The sequence below is a fragment of the Myxine glutinosa genome, chromosome 1 (assembly GCF_964187855.1).
Source record: "Myxine glutinosa chromosome 1, kmMyxGlut1.1, whole genome shotgun sequence".
Lineage (NCBI taxonomy): Eukaryota > Metazoa > Chordata > Myxini > Myxiniformes > Myxinidae > Myxine > Myxine glutinosa.
Window position 1 is genome coordinate 225883104 of NC_136261.1, and position 20448 is coordinate 225903551.

Consider the following 20448-nt stretch of genomic DNA (forward strand, 5'->3'; position numbering starts at 1 on the left):
TAATTTTCAGTACATTATTTGATTGAAGCTCTGAAGAAGCTTTCTGTAATAGTGTTTGACTATTGTTATTGATTGCATTGATATTGGTATTGGTAAAACCTTAAACAGTATGTGTTGAAGAGAGTGATGCACTCTGACTCTCGGGAGGGAGAGATTTGAATACGGTACTTGGTTTCTGTATGAAAAACAGATCATCCTTGTTTTCTGAGTTGGAGAAGGAAAATGTGGAGAGGAAGGTGGAGGAGCAGTTTTATAAGTGTGGCTTCCTTTTGGGTGCTTGTGAATTCCCTTTGCATTGTTAATGTTACATAGCTTTTGCTCTGTTTGTTTTATCCTTGCTTCGGTACTGTGTCTTGACATTAAAATTAACGAAATAATAATACACAATTAAATAAATGAACAGGATTATAATTAATTAATTGACATATGTGGGAAAGTTACACGCCCAGACCAGGAATCGAACCTAGGTCCTCTGGTGAACCGTACCAGTACTCTGCCATCTGAGCTATCTGGGCGACCCTGACCAAACATGCACTTTGCACACACATAGAATTGCCACGATCTTTCTAGTCAGGTTCACTATGTTTTTTCGTTCAAAATTTTGGTAGATTAGCAAAACTATACATTTTTGGAATATTCAGAGCATGAGGAATCCAAAAATTAATGTTTACATTTGCGTAGACACCTTTGCGAAAATGACACTCAGGACAGTGATGAAGATCTGTAAAAGCATATTCCTGAACGGTATAGACCTCGTAGATCCTGTGTATAGGACTTATAGTTCAATCTGATACTTCCTATAACAACCTATAACTTCAAAGGACATGCAATATCATGTATTATGTAATACAGTTATATCACAAATATAAAGACAATGGTTTTCAATTACCTTTGTTTGTTGCTTTTCTATAATCCTGAGCACTATTTTGAGGCCTTTATTGGATTCCTTGACCCAGAAAACATAGGATTAGCATATTTAATTAAGTTTCTGGGTTGACTAGAAGCCGAGATCGCGCAAAATATGTATTTTATGGCGGCCATTTTCAAAATCCAAAATGGCGGCCATGCAGGTGTCTGTGCAAATGCCAACATTGATTTTCAGATTCTCCTTGCTCTGAAGATTCCAAAAATGTACAGGTTTGCTAATCTCCCAAAATTTTGAACGAAATTATATTTGTTAACATAGTGAACCTGACTATCTTCATCACTGTCCTGAGTGTCATTTTCGCAAAGGTGTCTACGCAAATGTAAACATTAATTTTTGGATTCCTCATGCTCTGAATATTCCAAAAATGTATAGTTTTGCTAATCTACCAAAATCTTGAACGAAATTATATTTGTTAACATAGTGAACCTGACTATTCCGTCAATGCTTCAGGGGCCAACGCTGCCAACCATCGGAGCACCAACAGCCTGCTTACGAGAGGGTCTTCCTACAATGGGGGACAAATCCATGTCTGCTTTTACAAACACCACTGGGGGCATAGAAACATGCAAATCCATGTCCGCTATTTCAAACACCACTGGGGGCGGAGAAACACAGTATGTTTATACGCCCCCCCAGTGGTGTTTGTAAGAGCAGACATGGATTTGTCCCCCCCATTGGAGGAAGACCCTCTCGTGAGCAGGCTGTTGGCACTCCTATTGTTGGCAGTGAGGGGCCTGGAAGCAGTGATGGAAAGAGGGTGGCAATTCTATGTGTGGGAAAATTGCATGTTTGGTCAGGATCGCCCAGATAGCTCAGACGGCAGAGTACTGGTACGGTTTTCCAGAGGACCTAGGTTCGATTCCTGATCTGGCCGCGTAATTTTCCCACATATATCAATTAAATAATACACAAGGATACACAAGGAACTTTAACACAGGAAGCAGCCATTTGGTCCATCATGTATGTAGTACCTCAACACTATATTAATCTATATATATATATTACATTAGTTTATCGACTCCTAGTAAGGTTGGTGGGTGTTGGGGGCAGAACGAGTGGGTATAACAATGGGGCAGGCACGTGTGCATCATCAGGGTGAGAAATAAATAAATAAATAAATTAATAAATAAATTAACGCATGACCAGTCGAGCCATACTGGATTCAACCCTCATTTTGATGCCGGAGTGGACACTCCGACAGATGGACTGAGCGTGAAGGCTTTGATTTTGCCTGGAGCATATCGAATGCTGACTTGGGGAGCGTTATAATTCTCAATTTGGTTGCACACACTGATAGCATAACTTGGGTGTGCCCGCTTGTAATTTATTCGTGGATGGAGAAGCGATCGATCCCACAGCCACTGGAAGAAAAAGTATAAAGGAAAGTTTAATAAAATTGATAAATGAAACCATTGCAAGAAGCATGTAAAACAAGAACAAAAATGAATGTGAACAACAAGTCGTCCGAGAAAGTATATCACGCTTAACAATAAATATTTCGATCTCGCCTACCTTATACACTCTATCCTTATCGACATGGACTCACTTCAGAGGTTGTCGGACACACAGAAGGCGAAAAAGATTAGAAGATGCAGGGGGATAAAAAAAAAGAATGGGGTGGTTTAGGCTGGGTTGAGCCGAGTACAAAAATTTGGTAGGGCGAGCCGGCAACTATTTCCTCACACACGTTGTGCTGTGAAGTGGGCCTCCAACTAAACTGGGCGAACTTTCCATTGACATCCCCATGATCACAGGATCGGTTCCTCCTTTCGTTTGGATGGCCCAAAGAACCTGCGGCGATGCTCCGGTAGGGAATCCTGCTGAGGATTTCTGTGTAGAGGCTGAGAGCTCCTCACCCTGAGAATGTCCTGGCTCAACTGCTGATTCTCTCCCAAACAAAGGTCAAAACCGTCGCTCGCGTGATGCCTTTAGGTGCTCTCATTGATCACCTGGCTCAAGCACATTGTTTATTAGCGACATTAAAAAAACAAAAAAACACATGCTCCATTCGGCTCGAGAGATGATAGTCCTGAGGCGGCGAGGAGAAAGGGTATACCAGTATAAATAAATAAATGAGGAATAAGTGCATTTAACAGTGAAAAGTACAAAGGATGGAGGGGGAAGACAAGAGTTCTACAGAACACAATCTCAGCATCCTTCTGACAGACGGGCATCAGCCTCTTGCCTCTCCTCAGACTTTGACAAAATCACAATCTGATCAAACACCTGGAATATGTTTTTCAATCTTGAAAAATCCCACACACTTACTCTCTCTCTCTCCAAAAGGACTGAACTGCAAATCTTCCCATTTACTTTCTCAACAACCCTCTCAAAGAGGTTCAGTCACTCAAACTCTTGGGTCTCACTCTCACCCATGATCTCTCTTGGGCAAGCCACATTTCAAAGTTGGCCTCCAAAGCCAGACAAAGCCAGACTGGGCATACACCATCATGCAAAATTCTTCCTTTGCACACCTGAGCTTCTATCCGCACCCCACTGGCTCACACCTTGCTCAGCTTGATGCCATGGAAACCAAGGCTTTCAAGATCATTGGAATCTCTTGCGATGAAGCTGAGTCTATGGGCCTATCACTTCACTGTCACCAACAGGTCAGTGGTCTCTCTGTCCTCTTCCACCTCATTTCTGGTCTTTCACCCTCTGCCCTCTCCGTGCTCTGTCCCTCCCCCTCCACCCCAGGTATCTGCAGGACGCACGCGGTCCACCAGAAATCCGCTCCAAGTGAAACTGTCTAAATCCAGAACGACATCTCACCTCCACTCATTCATTCCTCTTTTTTTCCCCACCTGTGGAGCCACCTTCAATACTCTCCTCAATGTCATTCTTCCCTTCAGGTCTTCAAGCCAGCTGTTCACCATCATATCAAGTCATCCTCCATCCAAACCCATGATCTTTTCTGCACCCATTAAACCATCCCCCACCCTTCCCAAAACTTTGCTTATGTATCCATCTTGTTCACCCCTTGCTTTCTCCCCGACCACTCAACCGTTACCTGCATCCCTTGTTTGTCCATCTCCGTTGACATTCTCCTTCCGCCCTGCTGTTGGCGTTTCCCTTGTCTCCTACTGTTCCCTTTTCTACGTTGTGTCCTGATCTGTTCTGTGTGTGAACTCTTCCACAAGTCTCGCCTATGTATAAATATAAAAAGTTACCCTCCAGAAGGCATTCCTACAACAGTATGATAAGACATTCTGACAGCCTCTGAAACAAATTGACACATACAATGTATTCCCTTAGATCTAATTGTTTGTTGTTGGTGTTCTAAAGGAGCAGTGGCATTTTGAGAGCCTCTGAAACATTAAATGCACACACTCAATGTAGTCCCTTAGTTCTAATCGTTTGTTGTTGACGTTTGATTATAGCTCCAGCCATGACAAAATAAAAGCCTGGTGTAGTTAAGTGCATATGGATTGCATCTTTCTGTTTTTGACATCTGTTTAACAAGCTTATTTGGAGGCCAGGTCTTTCACACCTTCCAAAATGTAATACTCTTGAGTCAGTCTCAGCTTTTGAACAATCATGACAACAACTTAAATCCTGATTATTATGAAGATTTTATTTTTGCACAAACTAACACAACATAACGAGGTAAAAGTTGTGGAACATCAATGAGTTTATCAAGTTTTTTTGTCCATATTGTATAGGCAATGTGTGATAATCAAGTGTGTTCACTACGGTCAAAAGACCCATATGATCCCGATGACTCAAAAGTCCCCGAGGACCCAAAAGAACCCAAGGACACAAATGACCCAAAAGACCCAGAGGACCCAAGAGACACTGATGACCCAAAAGACCCCGAAGACCCAAAATACCCAAATTACCCACAGGACGCAAAAGACCCAAAAGACCCAAAAGACCCCAAGGACCCTGAAGACCCAAATTGCCCAGAAGGAAAAGAGGACCCAAAAAGACCCCAAGGACCCAAAATACCCTGATAACCCAAATGACCAAGAGGACGCAAACGATCAAGAGGAGCCAAACGATGAAGAGGACCCAAATGACCCCGAGGACCCAAATGACCCCAAGGACCCAAAAGACCCAGAGGACCCAAAAGACCCAGAGGACCCAAATGACCAAGAGAACCCAAATGACCTAGATGACTCAAAAGACCCCGAGGACCCCCAAAAACCCAAGGACCCAAAAGACCTACACCTACCACTAGGCCGAGGATTCAGACTTTGGCACACTCACGAGGCTGTACCGTCAAATAAACTGTTCCAACCCGTCTTTTTGACGGGCTTTTATCTGAGTTTAATACAGTGGGATTACAAAAAGATTATCATTAAATTCTAACGTTAACACTTGACTCTCAACTCTATGCTGGATACAGCCGACTTGTAAAATATTCCGCTGCAAACTCGAGGTAATTGGGCAATGTTTGAAGTCCAGTGAGATATCCGAAGTTGTATTCTTATTCAACGGGTTGTAGCGAGCGCACAGCGGTTGAAACGTGGATTGAATGAGAAGCATAGATGATTTAATTACTGCTAATGAGGATATGCACGGAATGAAAACTTTGGTATTTTGATTACCAGAGTCACAGGGAAGGAGGAGATTACAAAACGTGTTTGTTCAGATCCAGTAGTGTCAGGAGAGTCGACTCGAATATACCTAATGGCACTCCTTGCAAACCGCTTTTGGCTCCCGGAACTTAGAGTACAGAAAACTCGCACCTCGTCACTGAAGTCACTGGAACTGTTCCAGGACTGCTGGGGCTGCTCACCAAATGCAAAGGCTGCAAACTACGTATAAGTCGAGGCTCAGGTTATGTGTTGAACCTGCTCAATCCGTTCGTGCCATAGGTGATCCTCTTCTGGCTCATTGCAGGCTCACTCAACTCTGCGGTTGCACAAGAGCAGTCTCTGGGTCATACCCAGTCACACATGCCCTAGAATTGTGACGAACACAATGCTTCACAGGCCGCACAACATGTATGTTTTGGGCTGCACATCCTGCACAGCGTTTGTCCTCTACTCCCAAGACTCCTGGCCGATACTTTAACTTTCATTGTTTTACACCCTTTTTTACTGTCTTAAGGAACATCCCCATCCCCTTTACGACCTCACAACAAATCAACATGATCACACCAACCTCGAAGTCTGTTATTGGTCATGTGACGCTATCCAAATAATTTATTTCACTTGGATGTATGTCCAATTTATATTTCACTACGACACAAACTCCAAAATTATGCTTACCAAATAATTATGAACTTTAATTAATAGGTATTACAAATATTTTATACCTAAACAATGCAACATTTTTACAATACCAGGAAGCACAAATTATTCATTGCTTTTAAAGATGTAACTGCAGCAGTACAATAACCTAAATACGAAAATCCCCATTTTCATAACAATCATCTTTTCTTAGTATATGACGTCATACTTTCTCGCAGGATGAAGAGGAAGAGATAAAGTTGGAAATAAATATGCTCAAGAAATACTCTCATCATCGTAACATTGCCACTTACTATGGAGCTTTCATCAAGAAGAGTCCGCCGGGTCATGATGACCAACTTTGGGTATGTCCTGTGTAACATATTGAGTTTGTCGGAATGATATTTGGTTCAATGTTTTGTTTTTTATTTTTCATTAAATCATCATTTACTCATAAGTTGCTGGATTGCTAGTATTTCAGCAGCACTAAAAATGTAGAGAATTTGTTATCTTTCATTGCTTTGTCACACGGTGTCCTGTTTGCACAGTTGACAACTTAATAGCTCTTCACAAGCATGTCATGAGCTGTCAGGAACTGCGTTGAATCGGTCTTCTATTATTTGTAGGTTGTGTTACGGATTTATATGAATTACTATTCAGGTCTTTGCTTATTAATGTGTAGTCGATTAAAGGTTGTTGTGATTAAAGGGTCAGGAGCCCTTCTGGGGAAAAGGAGACCGGAAACGGAAGAAGAAAAGACACGAGGTCCGGGAGAAGCGGCGATCTTCTTCCTCTTCCTCGCCCAGCGCCGAGAAGAGCGGTATCGATATTGAGCAGCGTGGGGAACGCTGCGTTGGAAAGCCCGTCTGGCGAGAGGAGTTACCTGGATGTGTAATTACCCATTCACACGTCAAGTCGCCGTGGGTTCGTGCACGGAACCAAGCGTCCGGCACAGTTCGCCTCACCGTCTACAAGGACGCGTACGGGTCGCACCTTGGGCCTCACGCGCGTTGCAAGCCGCGCTTGGTTTTGCCCCGTTGCTTGGCAAGGAGGTGTGCGCTGCAGCAGCTGTCCCCGGTACGAGACGTGCACATTTGGAGCACGTCCGCCCGGGGTTCGTTCCACCGCCCGTGTGCGGAGAAGAGAGACATTGTGAGGAAAGTGACCCAAGTGGTCGTGAGTGGGGACAGGGGGGGACACATATGTAAGATGGCCATCTTAGTGATTGATTGTTGATTGTTGATGGTTGTTGATTCCTTGGGGGAATATATTATTGATTACTCCGGATCCTTGGTGTGGGGTTTCTTATTGACTGGAATTCATATTGATTGCGTTACGAAAGCGTATAAATCATAGATCTTTCTGGCGGAGTTCCTCTCACAGTCCGGGGGTCACCGAGACCAGGTAGTCACCGGGAGGACCACGTAACAGAATTGGGGGCTCGTCCGGGATCTATAAAATTTTCTAAATTTTAGTCCGGGAAAGAATTCCCAAGAGTGGGAACTTTGCCAACGTTCCTAAAATTGTTTTGCTCTGTCGACAAAACAACAACAACAACAACAACAAAAAAAATAAAATAAAAATAACAATAGCAATAATAGTAATACTGTTGCTTTTCTTTGTTGGAAATTTCTTGGGTGAAGGTTAACAGGTGTTAACGATCATCACCATGGCGTTTGTTGCACAGAACTTTGCGGTAACACCTAGTGAGGCACAGTTCCGAGCGTTACTAAAAGCGGACCTCTTGAAATTGGCCAAACATTTTAACTTGGAGGTCCGAACTAATTTGAGGAAGGCAGAGTTGCAGACCACGGTGATACAGTCTATGGTGGGATTAGGAACATGGGACGAGTTAGCCTGGGAGTGGCTACCCGAAGAACCAGAAGACGTTGAGCTCCGGAAACTGGAGTTGCAATTACGGAGCCAGGAACGGATCAAAGAAGAAGAAAGGAAAGCAGAAAAGGAAAGAGCAGAAGAAGAAAGGAAAGCAGAAAAGGAAAGAGCAGAAGAAGAAAGGAAAGCAGAAAAGGAAAGAGCAGAAGAAGAAAGGAAAGCAGAAGAGAGGAGAGAAGAGAAACAAGCAGAGGAAAGGAGAGTGGAACGAGAACTCCAGGAAAGGTTAGAAGGGAGAAAAGCAGAGGAGAGGAGAGCTGCCAGGGAACTCAAAGTAGAGGAGAGAAAAGCCGAAAGGGAGTTGAAGGAACGTGATCTGGCGCTTCAGCAAGAAATTAAATTCTAGGAGCTGGATTTAATGAGAGAACGGGGAGAGGTACCACCCTTGCTGACGGGGTCGACACCTAGCCAGAACACCTGGGAGGTGGGCAGACATGTGAGGCTGGTTCCACCCTTCAGTGAAAAGGAAGTCATTCAATTTTTTCCACACTTTGAGAAAGTGGCTCGACAGTTAAACTGGCCAGGGGAGGCCTGGACCATACTAGTGCAAAGTGTGCTGGTGGGTAAAGCTCAAGAGATTTATTCGGCGTTACCAATGGACCAATGTGCAGATTATGAGGTATTGAAGAAGCATATCCTCAAAGCCTATGAGTTGGTTCCGGAAGCTTACCGGCAAAAATTCAGGAATGCCAGGAAGAGGGAGAGTGAGACCCATGTGGAGTTTGCTAGAGTGAAAGAAAACATGTTTGATCGGTGGTGTGAGTCAAAAGGAGTCGGGAATGACTTCGAAGCATTGCGTGACCTGATGCTGGTGGAGGAATTTCAACAGTGTGTCCACGAGGACATCAAAGCGTACCTGCAGGAAAAGAAAGTACCGAAGTTGTGGGACGCAGCCACCATGGCAGATGATTATGCCTTAACACACCGGATAGGGGTCCACGAACCTAACTCCTCGCCTAGATCTCCGCAGGGGAGGTGTGGAACAGCAGGTGCGGAGAACGACAATACATGGCGGCGGCCTCGAGATGATTATGGTGACAACGCTGATACCCGAACGGTTCGAAATCAGGGGGCTACGGGCCCAAGACAAACTTATTTTTCGGGGGGCCCGAGGCAGCCCACGAGTTTTTCCTCCGGGCCTACTTGCGCTTTTTGCAAGAAACCTGGACACTTGATGTCCAGTTGTTACCTCATGAAAAGGGAAAACCCAGAGCGGAGTCCGACTATTACCACTCCGAATGCGATGGCAAGCGTAAGAAATCGCCCACAGAAGAGTTACCAACCATTTATTTATGAGGGGTTGGTCTCGCTCAAGGGAGACTTGACTAACCCAAGACCGGTTAGGGTTTTGAGGGACACAGGAGCCCATCAATCCTTAATGCTTGAAGGCATTTTGCCATTGTCAAAGAGTACCGCAACTGGTGATAGTGTTCGGTTACAAGGGATCGGTGGCTGTGTTAGTGCCCCACTTCATGTCATCAATTTGGAATCCGATTTGGTGTCAGGACCGGTCACCGTCGGTTTACAAGCCACGCTTCCTGTAGAGGGAGTATCTGTGATTATCGGGAATGATTTGGCCGGGGGGCAAATTTATGGTAACCCGAGGGTGGATAAAGAGCCCCGCAGGGGAAATAACACCACCCCAGCTCTGGATGGCGATAAAAGTTCCAAGTTATTTGTAGGGGGACTGAACTTCAACACAGAGGAAGAAGGTCTGACCTCTGTCTTCAACAGATATGGGCCGCTGGTGGAAGTGCGGTTGGTAAAAGACAGGGAAACGCAACGGTCAAGAGGGTTCGGCTTTGTCACGTTTGCAAGCACAAGAGACGCCAGAGAGGCAGAGAAGAATTGGAATGGTAAGGATTTGGAGGGTCGGACCATAACAGTAGGGAAGGCATTTCGTAGGCGTCGAGAGGTCTACAGAAGAGGACAACTTGGCGGTAGTTTTGGGGTTGGCAGCAGCCGATATTACTATGGAGGCTCCCAGAGTTACGGCACCTCCCGAAAGAATGAATGTCAGAGCACTGGCCGAGAAGGAGACCGCCAGTCAGGTAACGGCTGGTACAAGGGGTCCCACCGTAACTGTTAGGAGTCTGGAGAAGTTGAAGCACTATATACGGTGGAGCTGCCGAGCCGGGGCTCCTACACGGACTAACCGTGAACACCACATTCTTAAAGGCGTCCAGGTAGTGAACTTTCCTGCACGGACTAACCTTGAACTCTATGTTCTTAAAGGCGTCCATGTAATGAACTTTCCTCCCCGGACTAACCGTGAACTCCACATTCCTTAAGGCGTCCATGTAGGGAATACTCAGGTGGGCCTCCCGAAAAAGTGCTATCGAGAGGTTTAACTTTGGGGCTTTGGTCCCCACCTCTTAACCGTCATTCAAGAGAAACTAGAAGTGGTTGACGCTTGGTCCAGAGTGAATTAATCTAGGGGTTTTGGTGAAATTTTGTTGCTTTATTTTTAAGTGATAATTGTGCCTGGGGGGAACTGATGATTTGGGGGTGTGAGTTATCTGGTTTGTTTATCCAAGTTGGCCGGCAAAGAAAGTTTTCGCTGGGTTCAAACTTTCTTTCTTGAAGGGGGGGGGGGGGAGTGGGGGCAATTCTGTTACGTGGTCCTCCCGGTGACTACCTGGTCTCGGTGACCCCCGGACCGTGAGAGGAACTCCGCCAGAAAGATCTATGATTTATACGCTTTCGTAACGCAATCAATATGAATTCCAGTCAATAAGAAACCCCACACCAAGGATCCGGAGTAATCAATAATATATTCCCCCAAGGAATCAACAACCATCAACAATCAACAATCAATCACTAAGATGGCCATCTTACATATGTGTCCCCCCCTGTCCCCACTCACGACCACTTGGGTCACTTTCCTCACAATGTCTCTCTTCTCCGCACACGGGCGGTGGAACGAACCCTGGGCGGACGTGCTCCAAACGTGCACGTCTCGTACCGGGGACAGCTGCTGCAGCGCACACCTCCTTGCCAAGCAACGGGGCAAAACCAAGCGCGGCTTGCAACGCGCGTGAGGCCCAAGGTGCGACCCGTACGCGTCCTTGTAGACGGTGAGGCGAACTGTGCCGGACGCTTGGTTCCGTGCACGAACCCACGGCGACTTGACGTGTAAATGGGTAATTACACGTCCAGGTAACTCCTCTCGCCAGACGGGCTTTCCAACGCAGCGTTCCCCACGCTGCTCAATATCGATACCGCTCTTCTCGGCGCTGGGCGAGGAAGAGGAAGAAGATCGCCGCTTCTCCCGGACCTCGTGTCTTTTCTTCTTCCGTTTCCGGTCTCCTTTTCCCCAGAAGGGCTCCTGACCCTTTAATCACAACAACTTTTAATCGACTACACATTAATAAGCAAAGACCTGAATAGTAATTCACATAAATCCGTAACAGTTGCCATATAGAGTTAATAAGAAAACGAGGGCTGACACATTTTAATACTAGGACAGCACTCAGCAGAGTGCATGCCTCCGCCAGGATGAACAGTTAACGTTTTGTATCCCACTGATAGACCGGATATGTATCCGGACCTTAACCAAAATCTAATCGGCTTGTTCTTATCACATACCCAACTCATTCACCAAGTTTTGTCTGAATCCATCCATAACTGTTTGAAATATCAAGCTATATATCGTATTTGGCCCCATGTCTCAAGTGTAAAGAACCACTTTAAGAAAACTAGAACGGCACTCGGTAGAGCGCATACCTCCGCCAAGCCGAACAGTTTACGTTTTGTATCCCAATGACAGGCCGGATCTGGATTCGGACCTGAACCAAAATCTAATCGCTTGTTCTTGTCATCTAACCAACTCATCCCCCAAGTTTAGTCATAACTCGTCCATAACTTTTTAAAATATCATGTTATATATTGCTTTTCAACCGATCTCTCAATGATGAAGAATCACTTATAAATTAAATAATTATCGTATCCGAATCCAAATTCAGATCTTCACCAAAATCGAATCAATTCGTCCTTGTCACATGCCCAACATGTCCACCAAGTTTCGTCCAAATTGTCCACAACTTTTTGAGATATCCTGCTATATACCCGATGTATGTCCCTGTTCTCTGCTGTTGTACTTGTGTGCTTCCCTCTCTCTCCCCATCTTGTCTCCCGCTCCCTATATAGTATGTTTTGTGTGTCGGTTATTATTATTATTATTTTTTGTGATTAATGTTGGCTCTTGCACGAGCCTCGATCTTGTATGCAAAAAAAAAAAGAAGTCAGTTTTAGCCCTATCACTCAATGGTGAAGAATCACTTTAAAATTAAATAATTCTCGTATCCGAATTCATGTTCAGATCTTCACCAGAATCAAATGGATTCGTTCTTGTGACACACCGAACCTCTCCACCAAGTTTCGTCCAAATCCGTCCATAACTTTTTGTGATATCCTACTCACAGACAAACAGACAGACAGACGAAGAATGGTGAAAACATAACCTCCATCCACCTACAGTGGTGGAGGTAGTGAGCAAACCTACAGAAGTTGGTAGAACACATTTATATAAACCTTTCCTGTTCTGACATTTAATGTTTGTTGTATGAATATGCAGTTTTTAATTATTGTGTTTATGCATGTACATTTATTGGATAATACGGATGATATACATAGATCTTCTCCTGTCTATGCCATGTTCCATTCACGTAGACCTTCCTTTCCAGTGAGTCGCATGAAGTAGATGTATTATTACTTTTGGCTCCGAGTTTGCAATTAAAAAAAAATTATGGCCTATGTATGTGAAGTTGGAGCTTAGGGCTTAATGCTTTGGCGCAATTGCTTCCTCCTGTGTCAAAGATTACGTTTACAACTTTCTCTTTAATACTTTTACCATTGATGTATCACGTTCATGGAAAGACCTTGGGAAATATTGAAGCCTCTTGGTAAGCAATTAGTTTTTCTTGGAGATTCGTTTATGGGCATGCAGCATGTAACTGCCCTTTTTATTCTATCGATAGCAGAGGTACCCGGAATTGCCGGGCAATGCAGGGTCGCTTCGCTGATGGGAATATTAAGAGGGGGTGAGAGATGTGGGGGAGGGTGAGAGAGGTGGGGGAGGGCGAGAGAGAGGGAGGGAGAGAGGAGGAATGGGAAGGGGGGGGGGGGAGAGAGGGAGATGGGGAAAGGGAGAGGGAGAATGGGGAGTGAGGAGGAGAGGGTGAAAGGGGGTTGGTGGGGAGGAGAAGGGTGTGTTCTGGCCTTTTGTTTGGGAGGGGAATTAGAGTGGGAAAAGGGGAGGGGGGAAGAGAGGTTCTTGATTTGCATCTGGTCGTGGGACTTGAGGGGAAGGGGGGGGGGGGGGCGGACTTGCATTTGGTAGGGAAACTTGAGGGGAAAGGGGGAGGGGGAGATGGTCCCGTCTACTGGCATCAGTGAGGGATTGAACGAAACAGGGTACGTTAAAACTGCTCGTTCAAACGGCGTCATACTAAACATCACCCGGAGATGCCCGGACACTGCGCGTAGACGTCCATTGGGGGTGGAGGGATGAGGTGCTTTGGGAATAGGTAAGCATGAGGGGAGGGAATGTAGCATGAGGGGAAAGGAAGGCAGCATAAGGGGAAAGGAAGGCAGCATGAGGGGAGGGGAAGGGGAAGGCAGCGTGAGTGGAGAAGGGAAGGCAGCGTGAGTGGGGGGGAAGGCAGCGTGAGTGGAGGGGAAGGCAGCGTGGAAGAGAAGAGAAGAGAAGAGAAGGGAAGGCAGCGTGAGAGACGAGGAGGGGAGGGGAAGGAAGCGTGAGGGGAGGGGAAGGAAGCCAGAGAGGAGGGAAAGGCAGCATGAGGGAGAGAAGGAAAGGCAGTGTGAGCAGAGAAGGGAAAGAGCGTGAGACGAGGGGAAAGGAAGGCAGGGACACAGAATGAGGGTTTGGCAAACTTAACAGGCACAAAACAGAAAAATAATAAATAAAGGATAAATTTAATTATAAATATGTAACTCTCTCCCGGCGTCTCCAGACACCCCATTCAACCAGAATAACAATAACACCCGTCGTTTTCAAAACAGCAGGTATCATTTTAAAAGAGAGTACAATATGGACTTCCCTTGAGGGATGTGATTCGAACTGCAGCTGCCACCATGGCGTGTACCCGGTGTGAAACTGGGCCTCTCGAGGTGAAGGTTACATTTTGTCAGATAACGGAACACATGTTTTATTTATCACCTTAACATTGTCTTGAATGTCGATAAGCAATTTTATTTTCAAAAACGACAAAAAAGTCAATTCCACCCCTTCCCAGCTCCCACAACTTCCCCTACCTCGTCTCCCCCCCCTCCCCTTGACGTTGTTCTAACATTTTCCAAAATGACGTCCGCTGTGAGAAAAAGTCAATTACAAAGCTTGCAACTGTATCACCATGGCTTACAAACATCAGTTGAGAAGGAACGGCTTGCTTTTATGGCATTATTTTGCAAAGCTCTATATATGCCATGTGGTCAGACATAACAGCGGTGAACGAAGGAGCCTTTATGCAACAACAGGCATTTTAAGGCCATTTTCCCTGCAAGAGCGGGGGTTAGCCTTGCGGTCCCCATGACAATCTTCTCCATTTTGCCCTATTTTCTGCATCTCCCCTTGTTAACCCCCTTGCCCGCATTTCTTCTTCGACCATCTTTAGCCAAGTCTTTCTCGGTCTTCCCCGTCCTCTACTTCCTTCTACATTCATTTCCATCACTCTTCTCAACCTGTCACTTTCATCCTTCCTCAACACATGACCAAACCATCTCAAACTATTTCTCTTCACAGGCTCTATTCCCATCATCTTTCGCAAATCATCATTTGTCTTCCTCTCTCTCAACGACACTCCGCACATCCACCGAACCATTCGCATTTCCACCCTTTCCAGCCTTCGTTGCTGCTCGACGTTCATTATCCATGTCTCGCTCCCATAAATCATAACACTTCTCACACATGCAGCACACACCTTTCCCTTCAGCTTCAACGACACTCCCCTCCTCGTAAGCACGCCACTCAGTTCCCGAAACTTCTTCCATGCACATCTCACTCCAGCAACCGTTGCCGAGTCTGATCCACCTTCTCCATTCAGCATGTCTCCGAGGTAACAAAATGTTTTCACACCTTCCAGCTTCACGCCGTCTCCAAGATCCAACTCAACATTTCCTCCATCTGCAGCTCCCTCTGTGCACACCTTACACTTGAATGGAGCTGCCACACTGGTTAATGACCGTCTCAAACCACTACAGTTTTGATGAACCCACTCAGCGCACATTGTACATTGAATGGAATTCACTCCGACGCCCTTCCTGCACACAGCACACGGCCACTTACCAGTTCTTTCCACCTCACCACATGCTTTACCACTTGCCATCACCTTTGTCTTTCCGATATTCACCTTCAGACCTTTTGTCTCCATACATTCCTTCCACTTGTTCATCTTCTCCTTCAGTCCATCCATACTTTCTGCAATCAACACCAGATCATCTGCATACAACAGCTCCCACGGTAAACCCTCCTTTACATTCCGAGCCAGCACCTCCATCACAGCTACAAATAGTAGTGGACTTAGTACCGACCCCTGATGCACGCCCACCTTCACCTCAAACTCACCACTGTTCCCGTCCTTTGTCCTTACAGATGTGCGCGCTCTTTTGTACATTGCCATCACTACTCTGATCAACCATTCCTCCACTCCTAACTTCCTCAATGCCCATGTCACTACTTCACGTGGAACCCTATCGAATGCTTTCTCCAGATCAACAAACCCAAGAAACAACTTCTTCCTCTTCTCCATGTACTTCTACTGCAACTGCCTCACAATAAAAAGCGCATCTGTCGTTCTTCTTCCTGGCATAAATCCAAACTGCATTTCATCAATCTTCACTTTCTTCCTTATCCTCCTCTCCAACACCCTTTCCAACACCTTCATTCCATGCTCCAATAACTTTATCGCTCGGTACGAGCCACACTCCAGAGGGTCACCTTTCCCCTTGTATAGAGGGACGAGGGTACTCAGTTCCCAATCCACTGGAATGCGGCGGCCTTTCACCACCAGATTACAGATCTCTGTCATTCTCTTCACACCCCAACTTCCTGCTGCCTTCAACATATCTCCCACAACTCCCGTCGGCCCTCCTGCTTTTCTACTCTTCATTGCTTTTATCATTTAACCCTGGTGGTGGGCTAGCGGCTAGGGTGCCGGCTTAGGATCCTAGGATCCTGGGTTCGAATCCCGGTCGATCGCTGAAATAACGCCAGGGGGGTTGACTCAGCCTGTCATCCTTCCGAGGCCGGCTAATTGAGTACCAGTTTACTGGTAATTCCCTGTTTGTCATTAAAGGCGGAAAAAAGGGTTGGCGTCAGGAAGGGCATCGGCCATAAAACATTGCTTCAAAAAGGGGACCAAAAAACAACAACAACCACGGTTCCCGAAAAAGGCCAACCCCTGCTTTGCGGGGAAAAACGGCCTCTAAAGGTGGTTTAAAATTTTTTTTTTTTTGCTTTTATCGTTTCCTCAACTTCCTTCTCGGTTATCTTCTCTGCCGGTCCTAAAACTGGGTTACTCTCTATGTTGCCATCCCATTCATTCTCTCCATTCAACAGTATTTCCATATATCTCTTCCATCTTCCTTTAATTCCATCTGGGTCCACAACGATTTGTCCCACTTCATCCTTCAAGCAACTCACCCCCATCACATCACACCTCTCTTTCGCTATCTGCTTTGCAATCCTCAATACCGCTCTCTGACCCTCTTCCAAATCCAAGCGTTCTCCGAACATTTTCCGACATGCCTCCTGCGCCTTTGCTACCTCTTTCTTTGCAGCCTTCTTGGCTGCCTTATAACGTTCATGCTCTGCCTTTTCTGCCCCCATACCCTTCGCCTTCTGACGCTCCTTGACCTTCTTCCTCTTCTCGTCAATCTTCTTTCCAACTTCATCATCCCACCACCATGTTTCCGAGTGCCTCGGTGGTCCTTTTGTCCATCCACATACCTCACCAACGGCTCCCAACAGACTATCTTTCATTGATATCCAACCACTTTCAAGCTCAACCACATCATCCTCTACCATAACTCAGCCTCTCTTTGAATGCCTCCCTTACTGTCACCTCTTTCAACCTCCACACCTTCATTCTTGGTTGGTACTTCACCCGCCGAGCTCTCCTCGCACCCTTCACCGTTATGTCGCAGACAACCAAGTGGTGCTGTGAAACAGCCCCCCTCCCCACCCCCCCGGATCACCTTTTTGTTCCGGAGGTGCCCCCTATCTCGCCTACGCACCAGCAGGTAGTCAACGGTTGTCGTCGACCCACCTGACGTGTATGTAACAAGCTTATTATCCTCTTTCTGGAACTGAGTATTACAAATTAACAAATCAGCTCCATCAGCAAACTCCAAAATCCTTTCACCTTCTCCATTTCTCACACCATATCCATCACCCCCATGAACTCCCTCAAAACCGTCCATACTCCTTCCCACATGTCCATTTCGGTCTCCTCCTACCACAACAACTTCCTTGTCTTTCACGTTTTCCATCAGCTTCTCTATTGCACACCAGAACTTGTCCTTCTCTTCATCGCTCCGACCAACCTGCAGAGCATATCCCGAGATGACGTTCACCAAGAGCTTTCCAATCATCATTTTCACCATCATCAACCTATCACTCGCTCTCGTCACACTCACCACACTGTCTACAAACTCCTCAGAAAACAGGACACCAACACCATGCACACCTTCTGGGCACCCTTGGATTTTCCACTCTCTTTTAAAAATCTTAGAACTTTGATTAATTATCTACTTTAATTAGTCTGTGAAAGGCCATTGTGGAAAATTGCATCATATAATGCATGAAATCACTCGAAGCTCCTTGCTTGAAAACTATAGCACCGACAATGGCGATGTAAATGGCGATTCTTAAGTGTGAAGATCAGACATTCGATGATGTGAGTGAGGAAAGTCAAAACATAAATTTTGAGTGCTTAATCATGCCGAATCCGTTGCGGTCTGTTCCAAGGCGAGGCGTTTTTGAGCATGCCGAAAAATCATAAACCCCTGCGCGGGATAGCGGACTAACCAAGGATAAAGCCTGTTTTTGTTTTAATTTAATATACTGTTAATTATCTTCAAAAAGGGTGTTTTGACACACCCAAACACCCTGTTTTCATTCGTGCACTCGATTCGATAAGTATGCAAAGTATGCATGCAAAGTTTGGGGCAGCTTGGCTTCATGGTTTTGGAGTTGTGGAGGACACACACACACACACACACACACACACACACACACACACACACACACACACACACACACACACACACACACACACACACACACACACACACACACACACACACACACACACACACACACACACACACACACACACACACACACACACACACGATGATGGCCACACATTGCCTTTTATCATTATAGATATTCACATGTATACTTTATTCGCTTATCTTCCTGGTCTGCTTGTATTTCTAGCTGGTGATGGAGTTCTGTGGTGCTGGCTCGGTTACGGACCTAATTAAAAACACAAAGGGGAACACACTTAAGGAGGAGTGGATTGCTTACATCTGCCGTGAGATCCTCAGGGTACGGGATGACCGGGTTGCACGGCCTTTGAAGTCCACGTGTTACATTCCTTATGTTTTCGTAGTTCATGCCAATTCCCTCACCACCATGGCCATATTCATAATGTAAATCGTGTTCCTTCATTGTTTACCCTTAAAGGGGTTGTCACACTTGCACCAGCACAAGGTCATTCATCGTGATATCAAGGGGCAGAATGTACTGCTCACAGAGAACGCAGAGGTGAAACTGGGTAAGGACACTTTGTAAACACTCTTCGTTTTAACTTGCATATACGCTCTTTTGTCTATTCATTGGATTTGCTCTCCACTGGTTTTGCTTTATATATAAATTGCTGCAATTTATTCTGCTGCACAGACACTACATTTGATTAAAGATCATGTAAGCATGCATCGTCAGACCAGCAAATGAAATGACATTTGGGTTTGTTTGTGAAAAAAGAATTTGTCAATGAAGAGGCATTGTAAAATAATAATAATAATGCATTTATTTTATATAGCGCTTTTCAGGAAGCCCAAAGACGCTTTGACAGAGTGCAAAACATAATGCATAGCAAAACATAAAAACAATTGCGAAAAAGAAGAATCAATAGGGAAATATTCAAAGCACAAAGGAGGGAGAAGGAGAGGAGATAGTCAGGGGTTAGATGCTGCGGGTTAAATGTTGAATGCAGTGTTGAACAGGAATGAGTGTAAAATTAGATCATCCATAAATTGCTAGTTTATAAAACCTTGCTCATGGGTATTTTTCTATCATAAACAGATTGTATACTTTTTCAAAATTTTGTAGAAATTTGAAGAAATAATCCTCAAGCGGAAAAATAAGCCTCCTCCTCCTCCTCTTTGAATGCCTCCATTTTATTTTCATTTTGTGGGGTCGGCTGGGGGAAACTATTCTGGTTCAAGTCTTTCTGGAACGGCTGGCCAGGCCTGACGCTCCACTGTGACAGAATTTGGAATTTGTCCTGGATACCGGCACAAACTTGCCTCCTCTTTGTATAAGACCATGGGATTTTAAAAAAATGTGCACTTGTGCCCCTAATGCTGGCAGACGAATCTTCCTGCTTCACACCCTTCAGGTGGATGGCACACACATTGATGCCTTGCCCTGCGTGCGAAACACGAGGATGACAGTTTATAGTTTGGCTGAGATTCAAACCTTGGCTAGACTGTTCTGTCACACAAAAAATAAAATCAAACAAGCAAAACATAGGTTATCCCAATCTGAGCTCTTGTGGGTAACTTGAGATTGGTGGTGATTAGTGACGAAATTATGACGTGAGCCTTCATATATCGGCCTACATGTTGCTGGGGATAGGGTATGTCTAGTTACCATTGCATAAAAGCAAAGTTTACCTGTATCCTTATGAATTTTTCACCTGCTCATATCTTTACCTCTATTTATTTTTTTATTTTTTTATTTCCTAGCTACTTAAGATAACAATGAATGCTAATTTATTGAATGTCTGTTTGCCAATTTAACCCAAACTTTATGATAAGTTCAGGGACGTTAACATAGGTCAATTTCACCAAATGATTGGAACACAAAACTATTTTGGCAGGCTCTCCTGGTTTCTTTCTTGCATGATAAATCCCCCAAATGCCACCTTTTAACAGTAAGAAACCTGAAAAAGCTACTGCATGCTCTTCGTCATTTTTGCAGCATACTACTGCACATGATGAACAACAATGGCAGGAAAGTCTTCTGAGAAATGGCTCACCCTTGTGGCGAATGTTTCACGAACACGATGTTCAGACCAATCCCTGTTCAGCCCTACCGCATTTTGATTGCTTAAGAATATATTAATCATGATTTTCATCTGTTGAGAAATGATTCTTTAGATTTTCCTTTGACAAACAACCTTTTGTTTTTGACCTTTA

The 20448-nt window shown here is 45.1% G+C and overlaps 1 protein-coding gene across 6 annotated transcripts in view; it reads left to right on the top strand.

Annotated features, from left to right (window-relative positions):
* The window catches only part of LOC137434425 (traf2 and NCK-interacting protein kinase), a 288002-nt gene that overhangs the window by 101363 nt on the left and 166191 nt on the right, over nt 1-20448 (top strand). For all 6 annotated transcript variants that reach the window (XM_068127408.2, XM_068127415.2, XM_068127423.2 and 3 more), the window contains exons 4-6: nt 6345-6470; nt 18461-18571; nt 18710-18800. In XM_068127408.2, the coding sequence (XP_067983509.2) occupies nt 6345-6470; nt 18461-18571; nt 18710-18800 (328 nt within the window). The remainder of the gene's footprint in view (nt 1-6344; nt 6471-18460; nt 18572-18709; nt 18801-20448) is intronic.